General features: G+C 38.2%; 1 protein-coding gene across 4 annotated transcripts in view; it reads right to left on the reverse strand.

The window, feature by feature from the left end:
- The window catches only part of DTNBP1 (dystrobrevin binding protein 1), a 78,081-nt gene extending 60,541 nt beyond the window's left edge, over positions 1-17,540 (reverse strand). For 2 of the 4 annotated variants that reach the window (XM_026073324.1, XM_026073323.1), the window contains exons 1-5: positions 17,318-17,540; positions 14,836-14,883; positions 11,306-11,356; positions 10,367-10,427; positions 6,825-6,957 (exon numbers count right to left, since the gene is read on the reverse strand). In XM_026073324.1, the coding sequence (XP_025929109.1) occupies positions 6,825-6,957; positions 10,367-10,427; positions 11,306-11,356; positions 14,836-14,883; positions 17,318-17,373 (349 nt within the window). In that variant the 5' untranslated portion in view covers positions 17,374-17,540. Of the gene's footprint in view, positions 1-6,824; positions 6,958-9,268; positions 9,422-10,366; positions 10,428-11,305; positions 11,357-14,835; positions 14,884-16,994; positions 17,033-17,317 lie in introns of those variants that run through there. The other 2 variants (XM_026073326.1, XM_026073325.1) reach the window with 2 other exon arrangements.
- Between the last annotated feature and the right edge of the window lie 2,051 nt (positions 17,541-19,591).

Raw genomic sequence — 19,591 nt, forward strand, 5'->3', positions numbered from 1 at the left:
TGTGAAATACGCATTGTCTACCAAATACTCAACTACCTCTCTCACAAAATCCAGATGTACACAAAGGGTAATACCATGACTATAATTAGGGCTGGTGGTCCCTTTTTGCTTAAGGAATGGACTTTTCTGAGTGCATTAAAATTCACGTCTGTATTACACTAACTTGCTTTTCAGAATGACTGCTCACTTACTAATTTGCAAAATTCACAGACACAGCAGGACTGAAAATAATTTAGTAAGGGACCTACTAACTACTGTTATGCACACTTAAAAAAAATTTTTTTGCTGTAGTCACTACTGAAATTATGTTAAAAAAAACAACAACAACAAAGAACAGGCAAACAAAAAAAGGAAGAGAAGGAGTGAGTTCTAGAGTCCAACAGTCCTAGTACTAGCATTTAAGCAGCCTCTAGTGGGAATTGCAGAAAACACTATGTATGCTTCTGAAGAACAGGGATAACACTTAAGATCTCTCCAGAAGACAACAATCTTGCTACRCTGAAGCACTGAAGATATCAGAATTCACTTTCTGAAATGAAACAAAACTTAACTGCTTTTCACAAAACAAAGCTGAAGATTATCCTACAGCATAGCAACAGCTATGGTTGTGAATTAAAGTTTCTCTCCAACTCAAAGGAGAATGTATGCAGTGCATCAAAAAAAAAAAAAAATCAAAACAAACCTACTTATTTAATGAAGTTGAAATTTAAGCCATAATATTTTGATCAGCTCTTATCTATATCCACAGACAAATAAGCTCATACTTTTAAAAATGTATTTACCAAAAATGTAAAATTTAGAAATTCTTCGTTGCCTCTTTACAGTGGCACTTAGAACAAATCTGCCCCAGAAAACCAGGTAACATTCTAAAGAGTAGTTGTATGCCCCCCATCTTCTTTTTATATGGGATTGTAATTTAGACAGAGACAAGAATAATAGCACTTCAGCTTATTTAGGACCAGCACAGTTATGAAATGTTAGAAATCAAAACACTGTAGGTACTGAGGTCCTCTGTATGTAGAACATTTGCTCAAAGGATTCATATCTGCTTTTGACAGGCAGCTGTTACTTCAAGAAACCGCACAACCACATGCTTAGGGAACAACCACCATTGCACTCCAAAATATCATTGTTATAAAAAAGAAATATACTCCTTTTTAAGTTTTAAAAGAGTCAGGAAAAATCCATTGTACCTGTAGATTAATTTTTTTCCTATATAGTGAAATGCCACACTAGGCAGAAATAATATATTTAGCTGAAAAAAGAGACTTGTACTTTCAATCACATTTTTCCAATGATATTAGTTTGGCTGGTAACTGGTATAGTTATTTCTTACACTATCACAGCTACAACAACACTATTACAAGTTTAACTTTTTATTTTCAAATTTTAAAAATTATTTTCATGTTGATTGGATGACATTAGATTCAATTATCTTCCATAAGATACGTTAAGTTTTCTCAGTTTACCAGCTATTCAGGTACCAAAGCATTTATCTAGAGCTCAAATATCACAAATAAAATCTTTGTATCTTAAAATACTTTCTTTCTAAAGTTTAGCTAGTTGAAGTTTACCACGCATCATTTCTTTTTACTGAAACCTATGCTTTCTGTAGTTCTGAAGTAGTAAAAAAAAAATTGTTAGAACACCCAAATCACACCTGTACATCAGAAAATATTAGAATTTTCAAATTTTCCTACAATAATTTTAAAGGTAGCTTTCCTGCACTGTCCCAGCTTCTAGAAAACAGAAGCCACCAAGCACTACGGAAGGTGTTTTTACTAAGTTCATTCTTTTTCTGACTAAAAGGCAAAAAGGCAGAAAACAAAGAGGATGAACACAATTACATCAAAAAAATTCTCTCTACCTCTAGGTCAGACAGACACAGATTACTAAGCTTAAAAAGCATTCATGAAATATACACGCATACAATAAGAACACCATTCAGCTACAACATTTACAATTCTTTACAGATTTTCAGTTCTATTAGTGTCCAGTTTGTTTGTTTGTTTTTTAAGAAAATATTTTAAGCACAGATACTATCCTATCACTTATATTAAGCTATAGTAGCTTCTTTGCTGAAACTACATGGCAACTGTCATACTAGGATTTTTTCCTTCTCCTATATTCCAGCCACAGTCCTTTTCAGTTAAAAAAAAAAAATCAAAATGTATGGCTTTCGTGTATATATACACATACATACATACACACATATACACACATGCACACACCTTATACAACAACCCTCTCTGCTGAAGCCTTCTGTCCTGGAGCCTAAGAAAAAAGCTTTCCTGTTGAATAGAGGTAGCATTACACTGTATTATCCAAATTGCCTGCTTTTACTTACCTTCCCCATACTTTCCCTAATTTTTCACAGTAAATATCTAAATGTCTATCTAAATAATCTTAAAATTAAAAAGAAAGCACCAAACACTATTTCAAAATAAAGCTGATGTTTCAGTCTTCTAGGGAATCTATATTCCAGATTTCAGCACCACAAAACATTCATTAAGCTCCTTTTAGAGGGCCATCAACTGCAGATGCTAATAAAAAAAGAGATTGTTATTTAAGTGACCAGATGCAAGTCAGAAGCGCAAGTTCAAATGCCAATTTTATGAGAAATCTTGATTACTGTATTTTTTTGGTCTTAAATCCAATCTTATTTGACTGATATCTGGTAATATCTAAATCCCAATATAAGCAAAATTAACAAATAGAGATGACAGTAAACTGATGACCTCTCTTCCTCAAACTTGTGTCTTCCCCAAAGACACAGTCTATGGGTTGTCATTCACTACACCTGTCCCTCCTAAAAGTATTGTTTTAGAAACCATGTACAAGCTGATGCAAGGAACCAAAACCAAATTCCAAAATTTCAGAATACAAAACGTTGCTGGAAGTATAATGCATTATTCAAGTTGCAAAAATTACTGTCATTTTTTTAATCAAGAAATTAAAAAATAATAGTATTCCCTTATGACATATACTTTTTAAATTCAAAAGAAGAACCTCAAATAAGGGATAAGATAAGTTCTCTGTTGGGGCTCTTGCAGTGCTTCAGAATAATAATCCGTATGAATGCTTAACATATTAGCAGGGATGCTTAATAGAAACAAAGGGAGGACTGTTAGAGAATATTGAACTGAAGCTGTTTAGAATTAATTGCTTAGCATAACTTGCTTAGCATTAGTAGCTAAATTTGCTGAAGCCTTAGGCCTTAGGCTGTGAGCTTGCTGTGAGATGAGTAAAAGGGGGCCCCAGAGCTGGTTCAAGCTAGAGAGATAAAGAAGTTACACCGACAGCAGGAGTAGCCAACCTTGAAGATAAGAAGCAGCCTGCCTAGAGACAATGAAGGGGCCCAGTGAAGAAGGGGAAGAGCCCAGACCTAACTATTACTATTGGTCCAAACTATAACCAATCAAAGTGGCCAAGGCGCCGCATGCCTGCATGCCACGACCGCACAAACATATATAAGATGGGCAAATTGCTGAATAAAGTTGGAGTTGAATCTGCATTCTGTGACTGCGTCTGATTCTTTCCCGCTACTCCCGCGGACCGCGACAGTTCTCAAAGTACTTCAAATGTAACCAAAACCAAGATTTCAGATTTAATGAGAAACCAATTACAAGCACTGTGACCTGTTAGTTTTCTAGTTTTACTAGATTACCTTAACGGCTAAAGAAGCCATTAAGAAGCCTGTAATCCCACTACTGAAATAAAGGTATTATGGCTTCCTCTATTTTTTTTAATGTAGAATTCTTGTGCTTTTCTGAATAAATTTGATTTAATTTTGCAAAGCTATGAAATGGGCGCTTTCTTAGTTGATAAACAACTTGAAAATAAAGCAAGGCCTTCTGCTCAAGGTATGAACAAAGATACCTCCCTAAGCACTGCTAAAAGTTTCTGCTTTCCTAATGAATTCACACATCCCTCTAACCCATACTTCTGAAAGAAATATTTGTTAAAGATTAAGAAGCCACTGCTTAACGTCTGTTTTTATACCTAGGCTTATATTCTTCCCAGTCTCATCAGTTCAGATATTTTCACCATACATTGGGTCTGTCACCTACAWTCATGACCAGCCTTTCCGAACACAGTATCAAATTAATGTTTAACATTAAATATTTGTTAAAAAATGCTAAAATTGCATTTGGATGAAGGTTTTTTCTGTCAATTTGCTGAAATCAAAACAAATATTTGAACACAATGCTCCAGGCTTAGACACGGAGTCATATTTTATCTCATGATGTGTGTGTCAGACATTGGCAAGCAGATATCCTCTACATCATCTCTAACAAAAACAGTCTTAAATGATCATTCAAATGCTAAACTCTGAAAAGCATTAATTGCCCTTTTCACTGACACTAGTGTAACTTTTTTCCTTCAAGGCTTTCTATGACATCTTAAAATTATTGTATTATGCAACATCTTGATGAGACGAATATAGACTTTTTACTTGGAAGTGAGGGATGTCTGGTATGTTATTACTTAAGTTATAGGACTTTATTTGTTTAGTGTTAGTGAAAATTCTTCATGTTATACAGAGTAAAAGCTAAAGAATCTGTAGATAACTCATGTCAATTTCAGTAGGTCACTAAAAAGGCTTATTTTCACATCCTGAAATTTCTTTTACCAAAAGCAGTCAGAGTTCTGTATCTACTTTTAAAATGAAAGCATTAATCTACCTCATGTCACAACACAGAACTATTACCTTTCTGAAACAATGAAGATGAGCAAAATTACACCTTGCATGCACAACCCAGGACATAACAGTTCAATTCTATATCCACATTCTTTTACAGAAAGTTTCACTCATACTCAAAAATTTATACTTATAGTATTTATTCACTTTTCCAGAAGATAATTAAGCTCACATTTAGAAAAAGCAATCAGTTCAGAGTAATCAAAACTAAAAACAGTGAGTGGAATATCACAGCTAATTTCTGGTAAATCACTTTCAGAACTGTAGAGGTTTAAAAGTAAAATTTACATCAAATTAAAGTATTTTCTCTTCAAATAAGAAGGCTTTAAATCCCTCTCTATAAAATTTATCAGAAAAAAACAATCCCCCAAACCCACAGTAGCTAGGAGGAACAACTAAAACCTCTAGGTGAATTATCTGAAATTTGACACATGAGGTGAGGCTAGAAGATTTAGTTCAAATCTCACAACCTCAGCAATAGACTTAAAAATTCATTAGCTTCCTAAAGTAAACTGTTTAATGCTCCCATAAATCCTGCTCACGCAAAATCAAAAATATTCGAAAGACACTGAGCCTCCTTAAACTAATTGGAAAGCCAGGATGAGATTAATTCTGGTTCATAAAACTGTAATATTGCAAATGGCAGGGTAACCCCAATTTATCAGGATTTATAACATTTGCTGTTGTGAACTTTAAAGACAATTCCATTAGGTTTTATTGTATTTTTTTTATCTTTGGTCTACCTGTGGACTGCATCACTTTAAGCATGATGATATTTAAATCAGTATTTAAATATATCATTATTTGAATTGATATTTCCTTAGAATATAAGAGCTTTTCAAAAACCGAACATTAAATAGTTACCACACATAATAAAGCCTTATCAAATAATGTGGTATAAGATAATTATAATAAAGAATGAAATATTTCCTGGCTTCAGAAAGAAATAGCAAAGTTATTGCTAGCCTACCTAGAAACAAAAACTGATTCATGCATATCCACTGGCTATGGAGGAATGAGATATTAGCCTTTGAACAAACAAAACACTGTCCTTTTCTTCAGATCAGCACACAGATCTGCCCCCCACACACACACACCCCCGAAAGTTGCAATTACATGAAAAAATTGTGCTTACTTCCCAGCTAGTGCAACACTAGCGCAGGCAGAGTCTCTGAGGAATTTAGCTGCTAAAATCCAAGCACAGACAGCAGTTTTTCAAAATCTTAATTTGATGCAACTTGAGCAGATTTTCATGAAGACAGCAAGAGGCCTACTGTTGACAGAAAGGCTTGCTATTTGTCAAATGTTGAGTCCCTGTTTCAAGGCACAGTAACACTAGAGCTTCTCAGAGACTAAGAAGAGGCCAGAACATTTTTTCCTAATTTCATTTTCAGCAGTAGCTCAACTGTTTTGTATGGGAGTTTTCCAGAAGTAGCCCACTTAAGTATTCCTCTTATGAAGTTTCAAGCTAACAGGTTAACATTTGGTAAAGTTATAAAAATTAGAACTTCTGTCTAACAGACATGAGGTATTTGATAACCTTAATATGTAGTCTTGCTACTCTTACCTATGAAAAAGCTGGGTATCACTTAAGAATAGTTTAACTGTGCATGCTGAGTTAAACTACGGATGCTAGTTTTGGAAGCAACAACTATTATCTGCAAAGAGTTGCTGCCTTGGAAGTGTCCCAAGCCAGATAAACTTCTCACCCCCACCCCCCAAATCAATAATGATTTAAAACAAATTATTTTATAAAATGACATAGACTGAATCAAATAGGGGAACTATGTACATGAGTGTTCAGACTACTTGCAAATCTTAAAAAGGAACTTAAAAAGGAAAGACTTCAACAACAATGATTTTCAACTGTTCGAACCAGGACATGCAGTTGCTGTACATTTTTTTCCCCCCAAATAGTAACACATATAACTGCCAGGAGAGCAGTCACTATGAATTTTGCTCTTTTATGGAGCCAATTTGTTTAAGAACAACTGTTTTATAAGACAAAGGATGTATTTGGGGAAAAAAGTTAAATTTTAATAACCAGAAAGTTCACAACAGCCAAACTTTGGCCAACTCCTCTGTACTGACTCAAACGCTTGTTATGTCTAAAAAACCTTACCTAGGCTTGCTGTGAGGCATTCCAGATCTGCTAAAAACCCAGGTATTTGTTGGAGCTGATCCTGTAGTTCCACCAGACTATTCCTTTTCTTCTCCCAGTGTGCAGAAAGCATCACAACTTCACTATCCACCAGCTGAAACAAACAGGCTCTTTAATTTACTTGCAAATTTATGCACCTGTGTATGACTATCTTGACACATTTTTAGAATTCATGCATCTGAAATCTTACTGCACTGATTTTTAGTTCTCTGAAGTAAATATACAGTACACTGAAGAAGGAAGTCCCCATAGTATGAAATACTTATATCAAAAAGCATTGATGAAAACAAGCTAAGAAGTTATTCCTCAAAATATCAATAAACACGGGAAATATTCTATGAATATTATTAACTGTAAATAAGAATATCGGATCTGGAACTTCAACAGCAGTGTTGAGCTGGTAGACAATAAAAATGGAGCAGTGCTGCAATGTAAGGTGTTTAAACTTGCTAATTTAATGTTGCCAATCATGCCAATTTAATCAATAAAACTAAATGAAATTGACAATAAAACTATGTTAGCTTAGCCCACTTGGCACCCCTTTCACTACTTTTCCACCTATCAATACTCCAGAAAACAGAACACGTTTATTTTAGAAGAAATAGTTCTAGGATTCATTACCAGAAATTACAAGTCTGTCACGCTTTATTTATCTCTGTAACCTCAAAATCAAAACAAGAATATTAATACAACTGCCCATCTTAACAGGAAAACTGAAAACTCTGTTCATTCAAAATACTCTATAAAAATGAAATAAAAAGAATAAGACATTTTCAAAAAAAAGTTGCCTTTACTTCAACCCTGTTCTTGTGATATACTCCTGATAAATGCAGTAGTTGTAAATATTTATGAATATATTTCTACATTGGTTCAATCTCTGTTTCATTAAGATTCTTCCTAACTCTTATTATAACATAGTATAATGAGAAGTGGATACATTACATAAAATCTGAGCTAAATAAAATAAAGCTTTTAAGAAAAACAGTAGGATCAATAAATGTTAGGTTAATACAAATGTTTCTCTTGTACATATTTAAGATGATTCAATAATAGTTTCCCTGCTCTCAATTCCATTACCTACTCTTACCAGCACAGAACTGCATTCTGTATTTCTGTTTTCACAGAATTTAGGTGCGGAACCCAAGCAAGTCTGAGCAATGGGAAAAGGAATTTCTCAAAGACTTATAATTCTACCAACTTCAGGCAGATTCTTTAGTAGAATGACATCTTCTCCCACTTCCCAAATCCCTCTAACCGATCCTTGCCAAAAAGCCAACACATTTTACCTGTCAAGTTTTGAAACCTTATTCCAAAGCACAGTAAGCAATAAAATATTTCAGAAGGCCCTCCCAATTATTTAAATAGTACCAAATACGTTCTTGAGAACGAGATAAAGAATTCGCATTGCTTAAACATTAAAGCAAACAAACAAAAAATACACAATGAGATTGGGGCAAACATCAGAAAGAAACATTTCAGCCAAGATCATTAAAATGTATTAAAATTACAAGCATCTAAAGGCAGTATTTTTAAGACAATTTTATAGATGGAACTGGTAGTTCACATCTATAATTTAACATGGTAAGACTGCAGACAGCAATTAAAACTTGAAATTTACATGCTCCTTTCTCATCCAGACTCAAGTTTTAAAACCTACTCATGCTGTCTTATTTATCTGCTACTGACCGCTAGCAGAAATAGGATACTGGGCACGATGGACCTTTTAAGTGAAGTCAATTAGTCTTGTGTTTTTTCATGGCTGTTATTTTATTGAAGCCTATATTTTCTACTTTAAAAAATTCTAATTTTCCCAAGCAGCTATAACATGTGAGATTAAGATCAAATTGGTTTTATATATGAAACAAAATTGGTTTTATATATGAAACATCTCACTTGTTTTCAGAATTACAATTTTTTAAAGCAGGCTATTGCAAGTATTGCAAAATTGCAAGCAACTCCTTTAAGTGGTCTTGCAAGAAAAATCATCATGAGTGCTAAAACACACAAAGCTGTCAGTGCTTCATCTCAAGAAACTGATGATTTTCACTAGAATTGGTGGAAAAGGTGGGTAAAGTACCAGACAATAAAAAGAATGTAAGACAGTATTTTATCTTTCTTACCCTGCGTGCACTGCCTCAAAATATATTAAGCAGTGATTTTTTTATCTGGTGAAAAAAGGCCCAGAGAAAACTGCTAAGGATACTAGAAGAGTCAGGGAGGATGCAACGAAGGCGAAGCAATGATACATTCAAGAAAGTTTTGGCCAGAACAGAGCACCCCAGGCCTCAGTCCCATTCTGCATCCTGGCCACCCAGCTTACACTGTCTGCCCCTTAAACAGGGCTTGAAATGGAAAGTCTGGTGGGCAGTAACAGAAGAGCAGAGCAATGCAGCAGCAGCACTTACTGTAGTTTTCTTTCCCTTCATACCAGAAACAGGTAAACTACACAACTTGTCGATTTACTCCCAGGAGGGGGAAAATGAATGAATCAGGAGCAAGCACAGACACTTCGTGACTCTTTCTAGCCAGACCAGTCAAATCTTGTGATTTCCAGCCCACTGCAAAGTAGGGGGAGCACACATCGAACAGTGTCAGCGTGACAGCCCTCCCCTTATACCACGTCAACAACATGCTTCAATCCCACCCCTCCAGTATGCTCTGCCCCCGCCAGTACAGCAACAGTGGTAACGTGCAACATCATTTGTGCAATCTGCTCTATAAGATGTATGTTTACTTTACATTCTTATTGTTGTAGATGCCTCAGGCAATCTCAAAATAATATTCTCAGCTAACTTAAAACCTTTCATATAACGGCAAAAAAAGTGGAAAAACAGACCAGCTGAACCTCTGGATACATCTTGTTTTCACCATCACCTGATCACACTTTGACAAAGTAGTACTTTTCAATATCCTTCTCTAACCTAACATCCACAGAAACACCACAAGCTGATATCATTAAGATTTTTTGCTTAAACAGAAACAGTAATTGCAACTATGTAAACACATGACAGAAGGCAAAAGAAATTCTGGATAACAATATATCAATTGGCAAGCACTTTAAAAGCACTAGGAAATTATCGTGCTCAATGCTTGTTATAGCAATTGAAATACCAGAAAGTAAACATGAGTGAGAACTTAAGATAATTCTGGTTAGATGATATTTTGTGAGAAATACAATCTCAGAGGGTTTCTATTATTACTATATATATTTTATATATATGTATAATATTTTAGGAACATTAATTGTAGGCTAAGCATCAATAAATCTGGAAGAGCTATGTGAAGAGTTGATACTGGCCATTCAAAGAACTGGCCATTCTGATCCATTCTGTCAGCCACTGTCAAATATCTAAAAACCATAGCAGAAAACAATGCAACTTGACATTTTTCCCAGCCACAATATAAAACATTAATTTTTCATAAATCTGGTGTTAAGAATTTTAGTTTAAAAATTTCTATACATTTTAAAATATTTTAAAAGTAGTAGTCTTATTTTTTATTACCTCTCCAGCTCTGGCACAATCTTTAGCTCCTCTGTGAAGGGCAGCCCAAGCATCTTCATATCTGAAGAGAAAAAAGATCAACAACATTTTTACTGTGTTCCCCTCATAAACAAAGAGAATTTCATGGAGGCCAATGTGTTTATTTGTACATGGACTACCAGAAATAACAGTGTAAAAATCTGTCTAATTGTCTTGTTAAAAAGGCAAATATCAGAAAGAAATATACAGTAAGAAAGAATATATTTCTTTCAAAACAAGTGATTYATGGTTTTTTAAACTGCAACCTTACATAAAGAACTAAATGCGCCAAGTAATAGTTTTAAGACTGCATTTAAAAGGCTTAAGTACTACTTAGAACCCAGTTCCACTAAGAAAACAAAATTAATAAGATTGTACACATTTTTTCACCAAAAAAGGAGAGAATAGATTTTCTTTTTGAAGATAGAAATATAAAGAAAATTTATAATGCAAGCAGCTACAGAAGCTTCTATTCCTCAGAAAAAATGCGATCAGATACATATGGAAGACACTTTATTTTCATGGCAATGACAGGCACACTGCCTATATTCCAGTTATAACAGAATTAAATCATATGAAATATGTAAAAGTTATAAAATGTCAAACTAAAACTCAAGACTAGGCCTCAGTGCTGCTCTCTTTCACCACTGCGCATTAGATCCTGAGCTAAAGTTATCTTTAATTGCTACTTTTCCTACAGAACTTCTGCTTCATCAACATAAGACAGACAGTGCTCAAGGACGGGGCAAGCTTTAAACATACTTAGCACTTAGTAACCACCCCACCCTACTCACTGCACAACATCCAAAAAACTACTAGTAATACAAACACCTTCATTTTCTTCTCATTTTCTTATCCTTTCTAATATGTTGTTTCTGAAAACATGGAAAACAGACACTAACAAAGAAATGGAAGGTATACCTGCTCAGTAATTCTAGTCCAGCAGAAAACTCTGGCAAGTATTGAACAGTCCTAAAAAACAAACAAACGTAAAGACACAAGTGTTGTTAATGAATAAAAAGCCATTACACATTATGTGTATACACACACATACACATACATTTGACAGATATGCTGAGCACAGGTATATTACCTACTGATCGTTTTCACAAACATTTTGTCAGTTCTGGTTTAAAATGCACTACACAGTATACCTTACAAGAATGTTCCAAAACTAGGATTTTTTTTCTCGTTATTTTATACTACCCTGTTCTTACCTCTTTTTGACTGATGTTCATTAGAAACAACTTTTATAATTTCTTAGTATAGTTAACAAACATGCAGAGTGAACATTGCTTTCCTTAACTTAAAATAGTGAACGGGACCATTCTAAAAATAGAGCTACTACACAAATTCTTTACATACCTCCATAAGATTCCACATTTAATGCATTCTACTTTAATAATAAATACTAAAGAATCTTTGTCAGTCTAATGCTCTAGTGATTTCCTATTTCACACACACATTTTCATTAATAATAGCCTCAAATATGAAGATAAGCTACCATAAGTTAAAGAAAATTAACAATGCAGCACTTTTAAGGATGTATGTATTACATGATCTTGATGACATCCTGTATCAGTCTCTTAGAAAAGATTATCAAAACAGATTGTTTCACAGTGTCATCCAAACAATCTGAATGGAAAACATAAACACCATAAACAAAACTTCGCTTTCTTAAGCAAAGGGAAAATCTTAGAATAATCCAAAGTGGTAGGAACTTCATCAGGTCTCTAGTCCAACCTCCTACTCAAAGCAGGGAAAGCTATGGGATCAGACCAGATTGCTCTAGGCTTTATCCAGCTGGGTCTTGAAAACCTCCAAGGATGGAGACTGCACAGCCTCTGTGAGCAACTCCTTCCTCTGCTTGGCTGCCCTCATGGGGAAAAGGCCTTTCCTCACAGCCAGTCTGAAAACCTCTCTTGCTTCAACTTATGCTTCTTGTCCTCCCACCATGCACCACTATGAAGAACCTGGTCCTGTTGTCCTCTTGATAACCTCCCCATAGGTAGTGGGGCAGGGGGCTGCTGGTAGGTCCCCCTGAAGCAGTCTCTTCTCCAGGCTGAACAAACCCAGCTCCCTCAGCCTCTCCTCACAGGGCAAGTACTCCAGCATCCAACCATCCTGATGGCCCTCTGTTGACCTCACTCCAGGTTACATCTTTCCTGTATTAGGGGCTCAAAATTGGACGTGGTAATCTAGATGTGGTCTAAGCAGTGCCAAGTAGGGGGGAAACAATCACTTCCTCTCAATCTACTGGCTGTGGTCCTGTTCATACAGCCCAGGATGGTGTTGGCCTTTCTAGATCCCTAGGGTCTTTTCAGTAAAGCTGCTCCCCAGCCAGCAGTGTTGCAGGGGATTCTTCCTTCACAGGGGAATTTCATGAGGTTCCTGTTGGCTCCATAGGTTGGTATGGGCCAAGTTTCCTGACTTAACCCTCATCCACTACCAATTGGTCTCTTCCTTGAACCCTTTCACTACGCACAGAGCCCTCAGAGACCTTGGTTGTGAGGACTGAGGTAAAGTCAGCTTTATCTGCATTTGCTGTCACTAAATCACCCACCCCATTCAGCAGCAGTCCCACATTTTCTGTTTGGCCTTTTATTACTAACGTAGGGGTAGAAGCTCTTCATGTTGCCCTTGATATCCCTTGTGAGCATTAATTCCAGGTCAGCTCTGGCTTTCCTGACACTTCCCTGCACGCCCAGGCAATATTTCTGAATTCCTCCTTTGTAGCCTGTCCCTGCTTCCACCTCCTGTAGGCTGCTTTTTCACAGTGAAGCTCCATCATTAGTTCCATGCTTAGCCAAGCCCATCTCATCATACATTTATTGCCTTCCTGAGTATTGGGATGGATCATTCTTGCTTGGAGGATGCTGTCCTTGAAGACCTGCTAGCTTCTCTGAGATCCTTGGCTCCTCAGAGCTGCCTCCTACAGGATCCCACTAGCCAGTTCCCAGAATAAGATGAAGTCTGCTCGCTTGAAGTCCAGGATATATATTTTGCTGTTCTCCTTCCTCACAGCCCTCAGGATCTTGAACTGCACTATTTCAGAGTCACTACTGACCAAGCTATCMTTGCTTACCACATTACCAACCAGTTCTTCCTTGTTAGTGACTACCAGATCCAGCTGTATGCCACTCCTCGTTGGCCCATCCAGTACCAGTATCAAAAAGTTATCCCTGACACCCTCCAGAAGTCTTCTTGACTGTTTGCATCCTGCGGTGCTGTTCTTTCAGCAGATGTAAAGGAGGTTAAAGCTCCCCATAACAATGAGGGTTTATGATACAGAGACTTTTCTGAGTTGTTTAAAGACTTCATCCACTTCCTTACCCTGATCAGGAGGTCAGAAGCAAACTCCCACCAGTGTCACCCTTCCTGGCCTCTCCTGTGATCAGGATCARAGCTCTCTCAGACTCACAAGATCTCAGTCACCCTTATAATCAAGCTAAGCTCTACTTGTCCCAGGACTCTACTAGCAAATCAGAAGCAGAGTCATCCTGGAGTTCACCTATTTGTGATGATCCAACTAGTTTACCCAGAGCAGTTTTTAAAAACTGTTTGATAGTCACAGTACACCAGATGAACCAAATGAACTGGAAACATGCAGAGGAGCACATGCTAAGAACATGCTAAAATAGTTTTATTCAAATCATCACACATTTTTAGTTTAGCTTTAGTGTGTTGTTTATACATCCAATTTTCATTTATAAAAACCTTTACATTCTCCAAAACATCAAGCTCTGAGAACTTAGTACAGTTTATTTCAGATAGTTTATTTTTTGTTTAGGGTTTCTTTTAAAACTAATTTGTGTCTTCACACCATGTTTTAAGAAGAACACATTTTACACTAAAGCACATCTGAGATTATTTGAAGAAACATATACAGACACCATTTATAGACATAAGTAGCCTTTTCCTACTGTTTACACAAGTTGAAAGATAAACAATATATTAGAATGCAGAGGATATGAAAGACTCCCAAATTCTTAGATGTTCTTACAATAGAGATGAAAACAGAATATCCTTCATACACCATTAAACATATGTTTTCCACAATAAAAAGRCTCTTATTTCTGTTCTTGTACTAAAAAGAACTGAATTACAAATATTTTTAGATAGTTGAAATTCACAGAGATTTTTAAAAATTCTGTTTCAATGTACTTCAAACTGAATCTTGTACAGTGTACTACAATAAAGTTGAATATTCATGCAATTTAAATAGTCATTTATAACCCGATTGATGACTATCAAAAAATTACTTCAGTAAATCAAAGTTCTAGTAAGCCAAATATTTCATCAGTATTAGGGCTAGGCTTTCTTGTTATCAAAAGAACATTCTGTAAAATTCTATGCAAATGTCTTTGTAACTGGAATATATGAGCCAGTTTTAAGTTTTGCTTTAAACAAGATCATAGATCAACATTATACATTAAGATGTACAGAAGTACCTCTGTCTTTTTTTTGCTTCTCTTGATTTGTCACCCAAAGTCTTCAACCTATAGATCAAAACACAAAACAATCAGACATTTCCAACACCAAAACCAGGGAACAGCTTGTTCAAATGCACATCTAGGTATGATGTTTTAATTCTGGTCTATTATAGTTAATTTTATTTCAGTTTGTTTCAGGAATGAATCAAATTTCATTTAATTTTGTGAAGACTGTCATATAAAATTATTTTCACATACACTGCTTCTAAAGGATGAGATTTTTACAATTGTATCTAGCAGCTGGGGACTACAAGTTTAATGAGAGCTGAATTCTCAAGTCATGCAGCTCTCAAGACTGTTTCCTCAGTAGAAAGGTATAAATGCCTACATAGAGATAGTCAGTCTGATCCTGAAGCATACCCTTTATGAGAAGGCTTGTATGCCAAGGAAAAGCATACAAGTCACAYAGACATACTTGCTTAATGCAAACTTACCACCTAAATTCAGATCCAGAATAAGGRGGGGGGGGAGGAGGAGGAGTATTTTCTGAAAATGAACTTGAACACTTTTAGACAGACATAGGCCTGGTCTAAACTAGCAAATGCTACTCAGTAGTTATGTTCTGTTAAACAGCTGAATGTTCCTATGTGAAAATTGCCAATAATGTTAAAAAGCTGGTTCTATGCGGGGTGACATTTTCTCCTTTAGCAACACAAATCACCCACTTGCCGTAAGTCCACCAACACAAAACTAGTGCAAGCACAACTTTTCAACTGCCAACTATCACAATCCTCCAACAGTATCACCACTGCACACTGTTAGCAAATTTGAGGCTCATTTCAGCTATGGCCAATTTCAAACTGATTGGTACCCTGCTCCTTTAAAACAAGGAAACAAACACCACCACCTCCCCCCCCCTTTTCCAGTCAACCTATATGTGCTAGTTCACCTAGCATGACAGAGTGAAAACTAAAACCTCCTGCTCATTCTCTGAACACCAAGATGATGGATTTCCTCAGCTTATATGCCCTTTCCAGCCCCAGTTCTCCAGGACAACAAGGGTTAGGAAGAGATAAAGAACACAGATAYGAGCAAGACTGAAATAAGCTAAAAGCACCAAAGATCTCTGCCAGATATGTCACAGGTGTATTGTAGCCCTGAGTCACCCACTGACCTAGAGAAACACCCCAATACAGAGATATTCAGGCTGCTTCTTGGGTGAGCCCAACCACTCCCCCAGTCTTGATCACCAGCAACTTTCAGGAACTCTAAGAAGCAGCCTCAAACCCCTATAGAAAAATAAAGGTTTTACAATTTGAGAAAGGACATACTAAGGCAGGTCTCCACTTCCTCTCAGAGACCACTGTTCCTAATAGCCGAGTTCAGTGCCAACAATCACAGCACACCAAGGAAGGGGAAGGCTGCTCCAGAAAGTGCTGCAGTTTGCCCTTCTCCTCTGTCACATTCCCAGTACACACCCACTCTGTAACAGCAGCACTCTTTTGCATACAGGGAATGAAGAAAATGCTGGCACCTACCAGTTCATCAAGAAGAGACCTGACAAGCAGTCAGGAATAAAGTTTAAATGGTTTATCACTATGCTGCAAGACATTGGCTTCTTTTCAGCAATATTCTCTGTAAAAAGTAGTAGTATGAGCCACACCACTCAAGCTGGCAGAAGCACACAAATTACTGCCTCAGCACAAAGATAGCTCACTGTTCTCTATTCCTCCTACAAAAGACTGTTTGCAGGTAAATGGGTCAAATCTAGCTACTTCATTCATATGATATAAGTAAACAGGAGACAGAGCTAAACGGGGGACTGGAGAACTCTTTTCTTTGTACCCAGGTTTAACAACCCTAAACTGCTCTTTCTGTAGACCACACAACACCATACTTATCAGCTGTATGCAAGTGCTCCCCTACCTCTCTGGAACGAATATTATTTCCTTAGCAGCCCTGGAAAAGCTTCTCCCTCCCAACGTTACAAGAGACCCACTTGTTCCACTTTACGAACATTCACGTGTAGTTAACAAGTAGGCCACAAAGTGGACCAACATTCCCGACCCCCAAAATACTTTTTCTGGGCCGTGACCATTTTAAGCCAAAGTCTTAACAGCATAAAATTTTTCAATTATTATTATTTTGGAAGGGGGCAAAGGGGGGGGGGGAATTACCAGGGAATTTCCTCCAGTCCGTTCCCAGTTTCGGCGTGAGGCCGTTACACCGCCGCCAGGGATCACTGCGGGAGCCGCGACGGCGAGGGGCCGTTACCGAGCAGCTGAGGCGCCGGCTCCAGCGCCGCCCTCCTGTCGTCGCCGGGGCCGGAGGAAGAGCCAGGGCATGCGGGCACCGCCTCCCCCCCCCCCAAGTCTCCTCCTCTTCCTCCCTCCTCGCCCCGTCGGAGCCCTCGGTCACCTGCTTCCCCCCCCGCCGCCCCGTCCGCGCGCGGCCGCGGGCCCCTTCCCGCCGCCCCCGCCGCGGGAGGGGCACTACCCACCCTGAGGTGAGGTCCTGCTGCACGCTCAGCAGCCGCTCCCGCAGCGTCTCCAGCATCGTCCCGGCCCTCTGCCAAGGAGGAGACCAGGCGGGGAGGGACGCCGAGGGAGAGGAGAGAGGGCGGAGCGCCCAGCTCCCTCCCTCCGCTCCCGCGGGCGCGGAGAGGGCGGGCAGCGCCCGGCGCGGCGCGGCGCGAGACAGCAACCGTTAACTGCCCGCCGCGCTCGCGCTCAACCGTCAACGGAAGCGCCGCCCTGCGCCTTCCGGCGGGAGCCCCTGGGGCGGGGCGGGGGAGGCACGGAGCGGGGCGGGGCTCTCACGGAAACGCAAACGGCACAGCGCTACCGAAAAAAGACCAGCCCCCCCTCCCCCCAGTCCCCGTCCCTGCCCCCCGGTTTCCGTTCCCAGCACGGGCACACAACAGGTAGAACTGTATCTAAAGCCCAGGAGGTCTCAAGGTCGGGTTCTGAGAAGCCTTTCGGTCCCTAATGTTGCCGAGAGAGGTCTTTAAAGCTCACTGTAAGCTTCTCGGCACTTCGGGCCCATCACCTTCATGGTTTTGGCATCAACGATAGTAACGTAAGCGTGAACACAGGCGTTCGTACTTCATCGCACAATCTTAAACGTGCGGAAAACAAAACCCCTGGGTCTCCCTGGGGTTGCTGGGTTTTTGGAGTAGGGGTGGATAACTTTTAGAAGCCTCTGCTAAGCAGAGAGTTGGACTGTAAGTTTGTGTRCTGGCCCACTATTGTTTCCTTTGGAAACGGCCAGGCTTGTGTAGATGTTAGTGATTCTTAAAAAGTGGAGAGAAACCAGGTCATTAGTTATTACAAATAGTAAATAATGCAATGAATTGTTTTAATTATGCTTCTAGATATTATCTATTAAATTGACAACTGTTATCAGTTGAGATTTAAGTAATCTTGAGACAGTTTAAGTAGAAACAGACGTTTTCAGAACAATTGATTGCTCTTTCTAGATGACAATGATTACAGTCACAGCAATATGGAGAAAATCTCCTACCCTATGTGTTTTCAGTTAATATGTGAGGAACATGGACCCAGGATTTAGCTGGATCTGGACATACTTAAATTTCCATTTAATTAAAGCTCTTATTTTTAGATAAGAATAAAAGCTGCTGATGTTTTTAAATCAAAATGATTTTATTTGTTAACCAGTTTGGTTTGGGTTAAAAAGCTCTGAGTATTTTCAGAATCGTGGAGAGCCCTGAAGTAATTTGTTTTACAAGGAGAATATATGCATGGACAGACTGTTGGGTATGTCATTAGATATTGTATAAATTACACCTACAGTGGTTCTAGTATATGTCCATGAACTGGAAGATGACCACCATAATCCCATTCACTCTCTCCTTGTGTGGGTGGAAGAATACAGGATCTGTAGATGATTTCTGATGTAGCCAGTGGAAAACCAGTGTTGCTCTATGGCCTTAGCATGCACTGACAGCTAACTGCCTGCTAAAAGAAAAATGACTGGATTGATTGAAATTCACATAGCTGGTCTTGAGGTCAGAAAGACAGTTCTCATGGCAGAATGTATATGAAGATCTGTACAAAAGCATTTGACATTTAGACAGTATTTTTCTCTTGCTTGGGCTATCAACATGTGAAGGTGTAGGCTTTTGACTTCCCTGGGTAGCTGTCCAGACTAAAAGGGGAAAGACTTGAATCAACAATTTTGTCCGATGTATTCAAAGCCATGCATTAAAATTACTGACAATGGCTCTGCAGACTGGCCTTAGGCAACACATAAGTTATGGGAATTTAAGTTTTCAGAGAACAAGGCAGGGGTTTTAACTTTCTATTTTCATCTTTCTTTTGAGAGAAAGACACCTGAATTTCTTTTGGTGTACATTTTCAATTTTGTTGTGGGTATTTTTGTCAATAGTGGCTCTCATAGTTCACAATGAGTAAACGCTTTCAGAAACCATAGCTTCTTTTGCAGTTTAAAAGATGCTATTCAAAAATTGGTGTCTTGTTTGATTTTATTGCCGTCTCTGCATAGAGTCTAGGAGAAGAAATGTGTTCAGATAATGCTAATAATCACAATAATCCTAGAAATACAGGACTAGAAGAGATCTCTAAAAGCACATGCCATGCTTGAGGGCAGTGGTAACTGTCCCTCAGTGCTTGGGATGTGTTGCCTGTCCAAGAACAGGAAGTCCTTCTGGTGGATGTCCCAAAAGGAGTAAGCTTCTAATAACAAACTAATAAATAAACCAGACTGTCATTCTTTCACCTGTAAATCTTTGAAT

The sequence above is a fragment of the Apteryx rowi genome, unplaced genomic scaffold (genome assembly GCF_003343035.1).
Source record: "Apteryx rowi isolate R43461 unplaced genomic scaffold, aptRow1 scaffold_366, whole genome shotgun sequence".
Taxonomy (NCBI): domain Eukaryota; kingdom Metazoa; phylum Chordata; class Aves; order Apterygiformes; family Apterygidae; genus Apteryx; species Apteryx rowi.